Source organism: Suncus etruscus, chromosome 7, assembly GCF_024139225.1.
Source record: "Suncus etruscus isolate mSunEtr1 chromosome 7, mSunEtr1.pri.cur, whole genome shotgun sequence".
In the NCBI taxonomy this organism is placed as follows: domain Eukaryota; kingdom Metazoa; phylum Chordata; class Mammalia; order Eulipotyphla; family Soricidae; genus Suncus; species Suncus etruscus.
The window spans coordinates 109,921,062-109,936,773 of NC_064854.1; the positions used below are offsets into that span (position 1 = coordinate 109,921,062).

General features: G+C 35.2%; 1 protein-coding gene across 2 annotated transcripts in view; it reads left to right on the forward strand.

The window, feature by feature from the left end:
- Positions 1 to 15,712, forward strand: part of ADAMTS9 (ADAM metallopeptidase with thrombospondin type 1 motif 9) — a 179,460-nt gene that overhangs the window by 128,468 nt on the left and 35,280 nt on the right. For both annotated transcript variants that reach the window (XM_049777108.1, XM_049777109.1), the window contains 2 exons: positions 3,395 to 3,562; positions 11,069 to 11,242. In XM_049777108.1, the coding sequence (XP_049633065.1) occupies positions 3,395 to 3,562; positions 11,069 to 11,242 (342 nt within the window). The remainder of the gene's footprint in view (positions 1 to 3,394; positions 3,563 to 11,068; positions 11,243 to 15,712) is intronic.

The window sequence follows — 15,712 nt, forward strand, 5'->3', positions numbered from 1 at the left end:
AGATCTTAATAATTTTAGGCAAATTATGTATGAAGTGAATCGTGAAGTATTGCAAGTCTTTTTCTGAATCAGTCTACAAATAAGAAAAAATGCATAGGGAATGGATAGGATGTAACAAAACTAGATATTAAGACTGTTAAAGCAACAGACTTGAGAAACTACTTCATCCCTCTTTATTTTATGGCTTTAATAGTAGTTGTACTACAGATGAATTATCAATGAACTTGATAATCTAATTATTTTCACTGTCCTCTTATAGTTCCATTAGACATCTATCCTCTACTGTTATACTCATGTGAGAAGAGGCATATATATAATATATATAAAGCATTTGTCATGTCACATAATTTTATAAACACCAATGGTCTCTAATAGCAATGCATATCACTATTATCATTGGAATGGCTAACTAAGATAATATTTCTAAAAGAAGAGTTGTACCTTCATGAAATGTGAAGGTGCGTCTTTGTATTTTGTTCATTTGTTTCTCTAGACCACTTACCTTCAGGCTGTCTCCACCAATGACTGTTGAAGATTACTATATCAGTATTTCCATTTCACATTTATTTTTCAAATTAAGGGGCAGTTTATTTGGACTAATTGTTTTTTTGAAGTAACTATCTTAAGGATAGCCTTACTTTAAGATCATTTGATTACTCTAAGTCAAGTATGTTCATTTCTTTATTCAAATTAAGCAAATGAATTATACCCTATAAATCTATATCTTTCTAGCCTTTTTCCTACAAATACATTTTTGAATGCATTTTTTTTCTGTCTGGGTAATTGTCATCGCTATCTACCTAACAAACGTAAATTGTATAGAAAATTCTAATAGTTCCCATGCCAGAAATCTGGGAGCCATCTCTAACTCTGGCCTCTTCCCTCCACCCAACAGCTGGTTCTATCAGGTCCTATCATTTTTACATCAAAAAATATCCCACAATCTCCTTACCCTAACGCTCTAGACCCTAAACTAAGCCATATATTCTCTTACCTGAACAAACGTAAGTACTCCTGGTTTTCTTGTTTCCACTCATCGTATTCCTATCCACTCTTCACTCAGAGATCAACGTAATTTTTGGAAACAAATATCAGATTTAAAACTCTTTCATGTCTTCTCATTATGTGCAGGATTAAGTCCAAATGCATTTGCTTCCTTATGAAATTCACATAGTACATCTGAGGAAATCCATGTGCAACCATTCTAGCATGTCCATCTCCTTCATAGCACTCCTCTCAATTGACCAGGCTATGTTCTCTTTTGGTTTATGCTGTTCTCCCTTTCTGGTGTAAAAACCATAATGAAGGTATTATATTGGTTTTATTCCTCACAGTTTTATTTTATTGTTGCCTAATTCCTAGAACTTAGTAGGTATTCAATAAATGTTTGTTTAATTAAAAAAATGAAAAAAGTGGTAGAAAATACTAATATTTTCATATATCATTTTCTTCTAGTAACATTTTAAAATACTTAGTCAATAATATTATAAATTATCTATGTACAGGTTATTAGCCCACTTTTATAGGCTTGTAGGGATATTTCTACGATCTACATTTTCAAAAGTTTTAATAGAATTTTATTCCCAAATATTTTTTTTTTTTTTTTTTTTTTTGTGGTTTTTGGGTCACACCCGGCAGTGCTCAGGGGTTATTCCTGGCTCCAGGCTCAGAAATTGCTCCTGGCAGGCACGGGAGGACCATATATGGGACGCCGGGATTCGAACCGATGACCTCCTGCATGAGAGGCAAACGCCTTACCTCCATGCTATCTCTCCGGCCCCTATTCCCAAATCTTTAAGCTATAAAAATGACAATACTGCAACTTGAAAATTAGATATTTTTGTTTTGGTACAGATATCCAATTTAAATTCCTTCCTTCTACATTGTAAACTCTATGAACATATTTACAAAATCTACTCATAACATGCATGAAATGCAAACTCACATGAAAGTGGCAATGTTTTTATTTGCTACAGTAAAACTTTGAACATATTTAAAATTTCTGTTTCAGTTACTATCGAAACTTTTTTAATGGTTTGTGTTTGCTAAAAGAAAAATGCAACTAACGCACATTTATGCATGGCTTAACAACCGGCTTGGTAGTAGTGTTGAATTAATATTAGGCTGTGTGTTTTATTTTACTTTGTGTTATTTATTAGGCAGTAAGGATACTTTGTTAACTTAACAAATTCATAAAGTGGCAGAAGTAGGTAGAAGAAAATGACACTTGAAATCTAATAATTTTAATTATGTTTTCATAATTTGTTCACCATCCCTAAACTCAGTTCCCTAAAAAAAAAAAAAAAAAAAAAAAGCTGTCATATTGGGAAATGATGTGTCTTGAAAACCTGAGCCAGCAAATTTTTGATCCAAATGGTAATGACTTCTGTAATCACTAATGAGTCACACACAAAAATATCTCAACATAGTCACTGGGGCCAGCCTCTTGCCAGTTTACAAAAAATCTGTCATGTCAAATTTTTGTCTTGACTTCATGTGCACTTTGATTTCTAAACCTTTCTGAGAAACCCAATCTGAAATCAAAGTCAAGTTTCTTAGATGTGGTCAGACAAGGTCACATTTAAAACAGCTCAGTGAACCTGCAGATCAAAGTTGAAAGGTAATGGTTTCCTTCAAAATTGGCACAGATTTACCTGAGAGTTTACCATTAGTTTTTAAGAAGCTAAAGCCTTTTTCACCTCCTTACTAATGAACTGAGGGAAATGAACATTTATCCTCCACCAAATATAACAGAGTTGCCTTAAATCAATTAATTAGGATATTGAACACAACTTCATTTGGAAATGCACCTTCATCCAAATAATTAAATCATGTGTACTCTGTTGAAGAAATATTTTGACCAGAGACTGCATGGAATTAATATTTTATAGTAGGACTTCTTTAAATTATAATTTTATGGAAATTTAATGTACAAAGACTTTATTTTTTGGGCTTGGGGGCAACACCCATCTGTGCTCAGGGCTTACTCCTCACTCTGCACTTAGTGGTCACTCTTGGCAGGCTTGAGGGACTGTATGGGGTACAGGGGTTCAAATCTTGGTCAGCCACTTGCAAGACAAGCAATTTACCTGCAGTATTATTCTCTAGCCCTTGTGGATTTTTTCTTTAATCTGAATTTTAAGATCTACTTAAATGAGCCTAATGTGTCAGATGGAATGGCTGCTGGAATGCTGTGAATATTTACACCAATCTTGCATTTTATCTCTATTAAGCTTTGAGACGATTATCCCAAAGGAACTTGTGGGAAGGTGGGAGGGACTATGACTCCTCATAGCTTGATTTAAAATCTCACCACATAGATTTTTGTCAAATTCCATGTAATTTAAAAAAAAATAGAAACCCACAACAACCTTGCCATTGCTTTATATTTCAGTGTTCTGTCTCTTGTGGTCGAGGGCATAAACAACGAAATGTTTACTGCATGTCAAAAGATGGAAGTCATTTAGAAAGTGATTACTGTAAGCACCTTGCTAAGCCAGATGGGCATAGAAAGTGCCGAGGAGGAAGATGCCCCAAATGGAAGGCTGGCGCCTGGAGTCAGGTGAGCGACACTTCTCTACCACTGCTAACTTACCTTCAGCCCTGTACCTGACACTAGCATTGGCTTCTGCTTCTCTGCATGGTTTAACTTGTCAGAAGGGAGCTCGGGAACAGGGAGGGAATAGTCATTTTGTCAAGATACTTATTAGCTGGGGCACCTTGGCAACTGACTATAACCCTTTGCACTTTGGATGCTATCTACCTTAGCATGGTGCTGAGGATCAGGTCCAGTAGATCTGTATGTCTGAGTCCTGAGTCTTACACAGAAGCTCTCCTCAATACTTCATCAATAAATAACATTTTTAATGTCACAGACAGCTCAAAATGCACTAAATCTGATTAAACTAATGTTGGCTATATTCACTTGGAATTATGTATGCATTTACCTTTGAGGTTCTTTTGTTTCTTGGTTTTTGTTTAGCTTGGTTGGGACACACCCAGCTGTGCTCAGGGCTTACTCTTGGCTCTGTCCTCAGGGATCACTCCTGATGGGATCAGGAGACTATAGGATAACAATCATCAAATCTGGGTTGGCTGTGTGCAAGAAAAGTACCATACCTGCTGAGCTGCCATTCAGACCTATCTTTGAGTTCTTAAAGAACTGTTGGTTTAAAGTATTAGGGAATATTTCTCTGCCCATTTGCTTAACTATATCAGAATTAGAAAACAAACTGGAAATTCTGTCAGCTTCAAGCTATGCAACCTGGAATGATTTGTTTATCCTTTCTTTGCTGACCTTATATAATTCTTTTAATGCAATCATGAACACCAAGTTCTTAGCTTTGAGATTCTAAATCTAATAGGCTTTGAAGAGTAATTGTTTGAATGAGTGTTATGTGTATATCAGATGGTAAAGGGTAACATGTACACCCAAAACTATCTATAGTGAGGCCTTTCTAATTCTAAGTAGTTGGTAATATAGACAGGAATTGGATGGAAGAGTTTCTTTTTTGGGACTGGAATGATAGTACAACCTTGTTGCGGCCAACCTGGGTTTGATCCCTGGCATATGGTTGGTCCCCTGAGCACTACTGGAAGTAATTCTTCAACTCAGAGCCAAAAGGAAGGAAGGAAAGAAGGAAGGAAGGAAGGAAGGAAGGAAGGAAGGAAGGAAGGAAGGAAGGAAGGAAGGAAGGAAGGAAGGAAGGGAGGGAGGGAGGGAGGGAGGGAGGGAGGGAGGGAGGGAGGGAGGGAGGGAGGGAGGGAGGGAGGGAGGGAAAGAAAAAGAGAAAAGAAAGTGGAAGGAAGAAGAAGAAAAGTTTCTTTGTTGAATTCAAGACAGAGCTTTGAAGTTTATAAGTACTTATAAACAATTGTATGAATCAGAATCTCATCTGAGCTGAGAATTGATCTCATCACTCTATGCTGTGCTTTTTCAGCTTAGTTGAAAGTGCTTATTAAAAAGTAATAAGGCTAAATTTATTTTCATGTATTCTCTAATGCTGCTTCTCTACACTCAGTCAATGAGGTTTTTACTGAATATGTATTTCTCCCATACGCCAGAGACACATGTGGATGCAACAGAAAATCAATACATAACCAGTTGGCCACTTCTAGAACTGACTCTTCCACAGTTGGATCTTGATTTTTCTGTAGACCCAAAGAAGCTGTAAGCAACTTTATCTACCTGGGAAGGATTTGCAATCGTCCACTTTCATATAACTAATGGAAAATTTACCTAGAAACATAATTATTTCTCAATGCACTGAGCTGGCATCATTGTCCCAACAAGTCACAGCCAAACATTTTTCCACAGAAATGTGAAACATGACTTGCATCATATCCCAGGAATGGGTACCCTCATTTTTCTCAAGCTCTTCTTATATTGATCATGTTTTGGTTTTGGCTTAATCCATTAATCTAACAGAGTTAGTTCCTCCTTTTGCTTCCTAAGGAATTAGATTTCAAAACAGAGTTTCCTAAAGGTCATCTTCAATGGCTTATCTAATGGATAATGTCTACTGTCATCTGTAACTTGCAGTCCCTGCTTTTTGACTAGGAATCATTCATGTAAATAGCTGCAGCTAATTTGATTTAAGATAACACACTAATCAGCCTGTCCTCTTACATGTTTCATGCTCTGTTACTTTTTCTTTATGTTGCTTGATCTATCCTCATATATTTACATTTTGCTCTGAATATTAAATTTAGTGCATATAAAATATGCTTATTGTAAAGGACAATTAATTCAATGAAAAGACTTTTAAAGAATCTTTTACTTTTTAATGGTAGACACAGATTTTTAATTCAGATTCCTATCATCCGAATGGAATGTCTAAAATATCTCATAAAGCAGAGATGGTTAGATTTAAACCTTGGGAGGCTTCTCTGCACATAAGGTAATAGAATGATCAGTATGTCTCCTCCTGATAAGACTGTACCTGTTCAAAATGACTACTTAGAAAAATCTTGTCACCTTTGTAAAAAATGCAAGCAAACACATTCATTTAATAGTCCATGGCCAACTTTAGAATGCTCCGATTTGATTTGCAGAAATGAATTATAAAAGCCAGTAAGACATGGAGCTGCATAGGCAAAATTCAATTTGTGAAGTTTACAAGTGTATATCAAAATAATCAGTTGAGTTGTTGATGCAGAAAGATGGTCTGCATGATTAAAGATTATTGGCTTAGTAATGATTTGCTAGTAAACAGGAATATCCTTAAGGCAGCAATATTAAAGCAAGAGTAATGATTACCCATTTACAACAATATTCGGAAGATTTTGTGTTGGATCCTTTTGTTTTTTTGCTTATAGCTATATTCTAATCATCCTGTCTTCAAGGTAGGAAGACTAATTAGTACAATATTTCATTATGCCAAATGTTTAATGATAATACAAAACATAAACTATTGGGATAGGATAATAGTAAAGCCGTAATAACTATACTTGTCTCTCCCCGAAATTCTGTTAGGATTTAAAATGTTTCAATTCTACATATCTTGAGTGATTAATTTGTAAAGAAAAATTTCTGAAGTAAATCTTTTATTAAATATCATCACCTTCATTTTACTTTTAAAATATCTTGGTTTAAAAGTCCAGGTTTGGTTTGTTTAGGGATATTTGATAAAGAACTAAGAAGAATTCAAGAAATTCTAAAGCAAAAATCATCCAATTCTTGATTTAGCTTGATACAAAACATTAAGACCCTGCTTTATCATATTTAACTGGAATAATATTTTTAGTTTACCCTTCTAAAGAAAATCATTTATTTTAAATGAAGAAAACATAATCAGATAGAATAAAACCAGTTATTATGATCTTATCCATCAGGAGTTCACTCAAGTGACTCTTTCATCAAGCCCAGATTTTCATTTTTAGTTCTTTAGTGATATTTTAATGTCTATGTGCCAGAAGCATAAAAAATAAAACAAATGTAATCAATGACGATTCTTTTCTTTTTTAGTGATAGAAAAATATAGTGGTATATCTTGCCACCAGTGGTATCTCTGGATTCAACTTAATCGGTTTATTTATTTTGAAAAGAAGAGAATAAACTCCCTAGCCAGGAATAATTTAGTATAGGGTTAAGTTCTCAGTATAATCATTTTTAAAAGTCCTTTAGTGCTAATATCAAAAGGAAAAAATGCATTATGAGACTACATAGTTTCTTTAGTTTAGGCTTTTCTTATTATTACAATGAGAACATCTTAGTTATGATGTCTCATTCTGAGTGCTCTTCAAGTATTTAATTGAATACATGGCTTTCAATAACTTGTGTCCTCTGAGATATTCCAGAAACTATAAATGAATGGCCAGAAAGAAAATTGCTTTAGTGATTGGTGCTGTTTGTATTGTATATATTTGAACCTTAAGCATTGATACTAGATTGTTTGAGTAGAGGCTTCTCATCCATATCTCACTTGCACTACACAAAAGATCACATTAGATTGGCATCGTATTTTTTAACAAGTTTTTTCTTTATTTAAAAACCATAGTTACAAAAATGTTCATACTTGGGTTTTAGTCATAGAATGTATACCACTCTTCCCCCATTTTCCTCCCCTACCGGTCTCTTGCCTGTCTTTTAGAAAGGCATTCTGCCCCTCTCTCACACTATCATTGTCATGTAGTTGTCATTGCAGTTAGTGCTCTAACTGTACTCATTATTCTTTGTAGCAAGCTTTATATTATGAGCTGGTCCTCCTGGCACTCATTTCCATTGTCTCTGAATTATTATACTGTGTTTTATTTTTCTTATTCTTTTATCCTGAAGATGAGTGAGACAATTCTATGTCCATCCCTTTTCCTCTGGCTCCTTTTACTCAGCATAATAGTCTCCATGTTGATCCATATATAGGAAAATTTCATTATTTTTCCTAAAAGCTTCATAGTATTCCATTGTGTAAATGTACCATAGCTTCTTTTGTCTGTCATCTGTTGTTGGGCACCTGGATGGTTTCCAAATTCTGGTTATTGTAAATAGTACTGTGATTAACATAGGGTAGATTTGCACCATATTCTAAAGCTGAAAGTCAATTTCTAACCATCAATAGCTATGACATATTGCCTGGTACAGATGTAGAGTGTTTTCATTTTGTTTATGATTAAGTTCTTGTGATCATCTCTGTTCCTAGCTTTATTTGTGGATTATTTTCCTAAGAGTTATATTAGGGAGTATAAAAGATATTTTAAGTGATGTGCTTAGTATAGAAAAAATTCAGCTGGAAAGGGATAGGAGTGAATTTTGTAGCTTTGAGATACATGACAGTAGATAGAGATAGTTGGAGTTGTTACAACTTTCTGGATAAGATAATACTACTGACATTTAGTGGATAAAGGCCAAGGATGCTGCTAATCTTCTAACAATGCACTGGTCAGCCCCTGCCAAGAAAATATAGTTTAGTTGAGATACCTAGAAGAAAGGCATTGTACACAGTTGTTGAGTAAAAGTTTTTGCAATTTTGGTTTTTACCATTTATAAAGTTGTTTTTGTGGTTATTTTCAACCCAATTTCTTCTTTAAATAATATCACTACCAACATTTCAGCAGAAAGACTGGGAAAAGTATAAAAATTATTTCCAGATTTCAAATAGAAGTTCCAGAGAGATTCTATTATTTATGAAACTAAGCTTTGAGGTCTTCTTTTGAGTGATGAGTTCTGCCTATGAGCATTACTTAGGAGGGAGCACAGAGAAATGAGACATAGTTTCACCTCCCAGCTCCATAGTTCAATACTAAAAACATCTACTTTCAAAGCAGCACTGACTATCAGATTGGAAATGCTGGCTGTGGATAAATGTGGAAACCTTAATAGAGACTGGTCAGTCTTTTTGTCTGCAAACCAACTAAGAGATGGACCGAAAGAACAAGGAGCATTAAGCACGCACACGTGCACACACTACTACAGCATCATGTCCTCTGGGGTCATACAGAGGTCTTTCAGATGTTGTTTTATTCATGGGGTATCTGAGCAAAACTCTGAATATACCAAGCAAGCCTGGCTGACTATATGCAAATGTAGCCTCCCCTGAGACAGCCCAGTAAGAGAAGCTGAACCTTCAGAAGACACTTTGCTACAGTGCACTTCCTTGTGAAGATTACTAGGAATGCAGTATTAAGAAAGGGAGAGCTGTTACCTTGATTTAAGTCAGAATACTTTTGAAGATGTTGGTTCAAAACTGACTTTGACTACACCTACATAAACCAGCCTGCTTTGCCATTGGAAACATAATTGAAAGTTGTTAGAGGAAGTGATTTTTGTTTAATGTTGGAAATTTACAGTTCTTAATACCTTGCACTCATTGAACCGTAACTCATTTATTTGTTAATGACCACATGAAAATGGAGTCTTCCGTAGTAACCTGAGTAGTATATACATAAAAGTATTTCATCTATTTCATTTTACTTTAGGCTATGGAAAAATGATGAGTTCTAGTAATATATATCAACTATGTCCACTAAAATTTGTTTAATCAGTTGAATTCTTTCTTTGGACTTCTATTTGAGTACATTGTTCCCCCAAAACATACTTTTTTATATAGAACCTTAAATTCAAATAACTGGAGGGTTTGATTACTTTGTGTATGTTTGTGCTTATTTGTCAACCATGTTTGAACACTTCTAATATTTGTGTGGTAACATTTTATTGTTACAATTTATTTAATCAGTGTGATCAATGAAGATCATACATGTAACACCTTTGAGCATTAAATGGCCATTTTTGTACATTAAAAAAAATCACTGTGACTCACATTTTGATTTTACTCAGAACATAATCACTTTAGAATTCTAGTTTCTTGAAAGTTACACACTCATTCACTCCAATTAATAAAATTAAACCTCCACAGTAGTAGCTCTATTGTTTGAAAACATGTCCTTCTCTTCAATGATATGACTACCCAAAGTACCTTCTAAATAGAAGCACCAAATTTCTTAAAATATGAAATAGAAATAAAATTAGCATTCAACATTTGGGTATGCTGCTTGACTGTAAATTTTCATTAGATCAGGTGGATAAAAATCATGCTGCAGGTTAATTGGATAAGATTACTTTTTAATTTGAAAAAAAATCAACAACGTGATTTTTATTTTATTCTGTAAGATTTCCTTTGAGAAAGATGACATTAATGTATGTCAAACTAGTTTTGTCAACACCAGATAAATTAATTAAGTTCAAGCTCTTAGAAAAACTTGATAATAGTTTTGAATAGTTAAGTGGAGTAATATGTTGTTCATCACAATCAAATGTTTCAGTTTGTTTCTGCCAAGCCTTAATAAAGACAATAATTCTTGGTTTGCCCCCAAGTAAGATTATAAAACCCTGCAATGAGGAAACCATTAAAAAATTAATTTAGAGGAAAGTTAATTGCAGATTTAGTATTGTGTTTTGCATCTTGGTCAACAACACATTTCAGCTTGATTAGAAATATTTTTCAAGAACTGAAAACATTATGCCCAAGGAAATTATTTTATCTTGTCAGTGTATATCTTTTATATAGTTATCTCAGGTTGTAAATAGGTATAAATATCATAGTGAATTCCATTTTCCCCCTCCCCGAATTCCATTTTTTTTAAAAATGCTTTATCTCTAGGAATAGAAGAAAAAAACAAAAAAGGGGAAAATAATTCTACTTAAAGGCCCCACATTTTTCAGTGGATTATACTTCAATCTGCTAAAAAAAAATATTTTAACAGTACTCTAAGTCTCATGAACTTTGAACCCTGTTATACAAAATCATTTGGTATTTTCATTTTACGTGGCATTGCTATTTCCAGGTTCTGCAAAATGTTTCATAATCATCTATCCCAATCCTTCAAGAGCTTTGTTAACTTTGCAGATTTTCGAGAACTTGAGAACCTGCCTTGCTCAGAATTAATAGACAATGTTTCCAGATACCAGACATTATCTCATGTCCCCGTCACTAGAAATCAGAAAGCTTTGTGATAATAGTGAAAATCTTTGGATTAGGAGCAGGTTCTACATCTCTATGACCCTCTCCACCTTCGACACCTCTTCACACCCAAGTGACCCAAAGCACCTACTTACCTACTTTTGTCTTCTTAGTGCTCTGTATCCTGTGGCCAAGGCATTCAGCGGAGGAATGTGGCCTGTCAGATGGGAATACATAAAATTGCCAGAGAGACCGACTGTAACCTGTACAACAGACCAGAGTCAGAGCGTGCCTGCCAGGCCCCTCCATGTCCTCACTACTCTTGGCATGCAGAGGAATGGCAAGAAGTAAGTAGAGTCACAGAGTCATTACCTGTTAAGCGTTTCATTCAGTCCCCTTTGAAATTCCTGCATTCCTCTGTGAATTCTTTAAGCAAGGTGACAAGACTGGCACTTTCCCAAAAGGTTTGCTATCAGAGAGATTTCTAGAAGTTCAGTATCCCAAGGGTGGAAAAGCTCCTTCTTTGTAAGCAATTCCTACGTCTGTGTTCTTTAATGTTCCAAGTTGGCAGCATCCAAGAAAACTATAACAATCCCTGCGCCAAATATAATACAGATTAGTTTCACAGAAGAAGAGGGAGAAATATTTTAAATATGTGAATCCCAACTTGGTCATTTTCCATCAATTCAAATGGCCACAAAGCAGAGAAGCAATAAGATTACTCTGTATTTTTCCTCTCTCTAAGATTTTGGCTGTTAGATAGAAGACAGATCTTCATGGAAAAACCCTACTTCTTTAGTGAAGGATTTCCAACATTAAAAGAATGGTGGGATCTCTGCTCAGCTCATGTTTTTCTTTCACTCCAAGTTAATGTTTATTTAAAGAAAAAGCTAAGTGTTTCTGGCAAAAATGTGTCTCTAGGATGTTAAAGCTTTATTAAGGAGTTGGCTTGCTCTTCAAACCTTGTTCTCCCTTGCACACATATCTCCCTTGTTTATCTTTGTTTTTTTGCTTGCTTATTTCCACTCTGGAGAAGCCTGTGTTCTCTCTCAAATGTGTACTTCTCCGGTTCTTTCCCCACACATCTATCTAAATTTATTTTACTAAAAAGAGTCTTGATCAAAAAAATTATTAGGAGGTTATATAGGTCAATGTAATAGAAGATTACATTGGAGGAAAAGAGGTAAAGAGAATTAGACAACATGACAGTGACCACAAACATTAGAATAAAAAGGAAGTTTGTTTTATAAAAGATTCAGAAATGGGGCCAGATCATTCAATAGCACAGTGAGTAGGGTATTTGTCTTGCATGTGGCCAGCCCAGGTTTGATCCCCGGCATCCCATATAGTCCCCTGAGCCTGCCAGGAGTAATTTCTGAGTGCAGAGCCAAGAGTAACCCAGGTGTTGCTGTGTGTGACCCCAAACAAACAAACATATAAAAAGTTCAAAAATGTCTATCAGGAATTTCCCATAAGTGATGGCTTTCAAAATGGCGGGGGAAAGCCTGGAATTACGCTAAATTTTTTTATGTTCACCACTTCACTTTTTGTAACTATTAGACAAAGTGGAATAATAAAATTGATTATGACCCACCTTTATTTTGTATACAAGAAAACCTAAATTTGGGGAGCCAAAGTCATTTGTCTAAGTCTCATCTCACATACTTCTCAAGTAGAAAAACACAAAAATATTTGGGGTGGGTGGGGATTAAGGGAGCTTCTGAAGCAATATCTGAAAATCCAGTGGCCCAACAGTGATTTTTCTGCAAACAAGGATTGCAGTTTCATGCATGAAGACATGCAGACCACTAGTGGTGCTGCAGATCTCCAGAACCACATCAAGCCAAATAAGTCCCTCAGCACTACTCAGAAGATCATGTGGTTCTGAAAATTGACCCTGGGGTTGGGTGCATGCCCTGTTCTAGCCATGCTGTGCTATTTTGCCAAAGAGGCAATACAAAATGCTAAATTTATGGTTTTAATGGTTGTGAATTACTACAACTGGGTCTTTATTCCCCAAGTGCTAATAGCAAAACCACGCTCCCTCCAGTTTTATTGAGATGTAATTGACTTATAATATTTGCCTTTATAAATATACCATGTGATCACTTGATATTGTGAACCCATCTTCACCTTGTTTTGTCAGCATCCATTACCTCCCTAAGTGATATTTTTTCTTCCTGCAATGTTTACTTTCAAGATTTCATTTTAACAACTTCCAAATATACAGTAGAACAGTGATTTTCAACAGTTTTTCTGATAGATATATTTATTCTTTTGAGTTTTTTTTTTCTTTCCTTCACCCACCATGCTGCTAGTTAACTCCCTAATCTCACGTTGTGGTCCACATCATGTCATTTTCATCTGTGGAACCTTGAAGTATGATGGAGATGCGCTGGAGGCTATATGGCCCTGTTTGAGAAATGCTGCTATATACTATTGTATATCTTTAACTATAGTCACCATTGTATTCCATGACTTATTTATTTTATATATGGAAGTTTGTATTTTTTTTCAGCCCATTTCGCCCTTGTGTTACTCCCTCCCCATCACCATCATCACCACCACTGATAATCATCAGTTGCTTCCATGTTTCTGAGTTTTCTTCCTAGAGATTTCAGTTGTAAATGTAATTAGATAGGCTTTTTCTTTCCCTTATTTTTTTTAATTTAACATAATATCCAAAGTCAGTCCTTCTTGTTGCAAATGGCAGGATTTTACTTTTTGTTATGACTGAATATTTTATATTCTGTATATACCACACTTGTTACTTTCATTGATTGATGGACATAAATTGGTTTTTGTTGTTTTTGTTTTGTTTTTTTGACTAATAAAAATTATGCTGCAGTGAACATGCAGGTGTAGATATCTTATCAAGATAATGCTTTTATGTTCTTTGGATATATACTCAGAAGGTGAATTTTTTCCATAATATAATAGTTATATTGCTAATTTTATAAAGAAAATACAGACTATGGAAATACCATAGTCTGAAAAATTCAAATATCTATGGAAACTCCATAGATAAAAGGTACACCTTTTGTACTATTATCAACATTGAGGATTTTTCCTTTCCTCAACATCTCTTCCTGATGACAACCATTCTGATGGGTGTAAAGTGGTTTTGATTTAATTTTTCCAATAAGTAGTGATGTTCAGCACTTCTCCTTATAGCTGTTGGTCATCATTTTCTTCTTTAGAAAAATATCTATTTAGTTTCTCTGGTATCTTCGGGGCTTTTAATCAGATTGTTGATCTTTTTCTATTGAGTTTTGTGAAATTTTTATGTTATAGATTTTAACACCTTATCCAAGTGTATAATTTGAAAATACTTTCTGCTATTTCATGCATGTTGGATTGCCTTTCCATGATGATTTTATTGATGGATGGATATACAGAAGCATTTCTGTTTAATGTAGTCTCATTTATTTTTGCTTTTTTGTGTTGCATGTATCTGTACATGTGTGCATAAAATTCAGATAAATTATTGACAAGATCCTCAGTGGACCTTTTTCTCCCAAAAGCTTTGTGCTTTTAGGCCTATAGTTTAAGTTTTTCATTTATTTTAGTTTACTTCTGTGTCCAGTCTAAGATAATGGTTCAGATAATGGTTATTCATTTGCACGTGGCTGTCCACCTTTTTTGAACTACTTGCTACAGAAATTATCCTTTTCCCATTGTATATATTCTTGTCTTTGCATAAATTGACCATATATGTATACCAAGGGAAAATTTTTTTCTATCATATAAATTGTGTCTTGGAAAAATTGCATTTCTGAGCTAGAATAACAGAACAGGGGTAAGGACCTTGCTTTGCATGCAGCTGGGTTTGATTCCTGAGTTTGATCCCTTACACCCCATGTGGACCCCCAAACCCCTCCAAAAGTGAAACAGTAAGGAGCCTGGAGTTTGACCTGAGAAGAATGTGGCCCATAAACAAACAAAAATTTTCATTTCTGTGTGTGTGTGCTCCACATAGATCTTTTAAAATCCTTTTTTAAATGGACCAACCTCCAAACAAGGCAGAAAATTTGGGCCATAGAGGTAGCTCAGTAGTCTAATTACATGATTAGTAGGGAGCTACAAGGTCTAATCTCTAGCTTTTCCTAATCACCCCCAACTATGCCAGATAAGTCTCTATGGCACTAAGCCAGGAGTAGTCCCTGGATGTGACCAAGAAACATTTAAATAAATATATAAATAATCTAAGGAGATACCTGACATGTGACTGAATTTGAGAGTTTACTAGAGATTTGCCATTTTCAAGAAGAGAATTAATTTTTATTTGATTGAGAAAGGCAGGTTATAGTAGGTACCATGTTGGAAATATGCTTTCTCATCTGTCTAATCCTGAAATGAAATAAGTGGACAAAATGGATGTATATGGTGAAGAAGAAGAAAGTACTATGGGTGACCCACTTAGGGCATATGGTTAAAATGAGACACCAGGCAGCCAACGAAAGGGAAGCACAGAAAGAAGCTTGTGGTTCTCATTCTTCTCTCAGAACATCCCACAGCAACAAAGGTTGATAGTAGAAAGGAAACTACCTATGTGGGCCTCCAAAGGTAGCCTCTCATTCTGTCTCTCAGGAGTGGGTCTGAATGATGTCTGGCACATCTGGGTAGGCAGAAAATATTCATTTTCTCCCACCTTTTATCTAGAAAATGTGCTTTTGAGGCTGGAGATAGTATAGAAGGTAGGCTGCTTGCCTTGCAAGTGAAATACCCAGGCTCAATCCTCTGCATCTCACCTGATACCCTAAGCACCACCAGGAGTGATTTTGATGCAAGGCCAGGAGTAATCCCTGAACATTGCT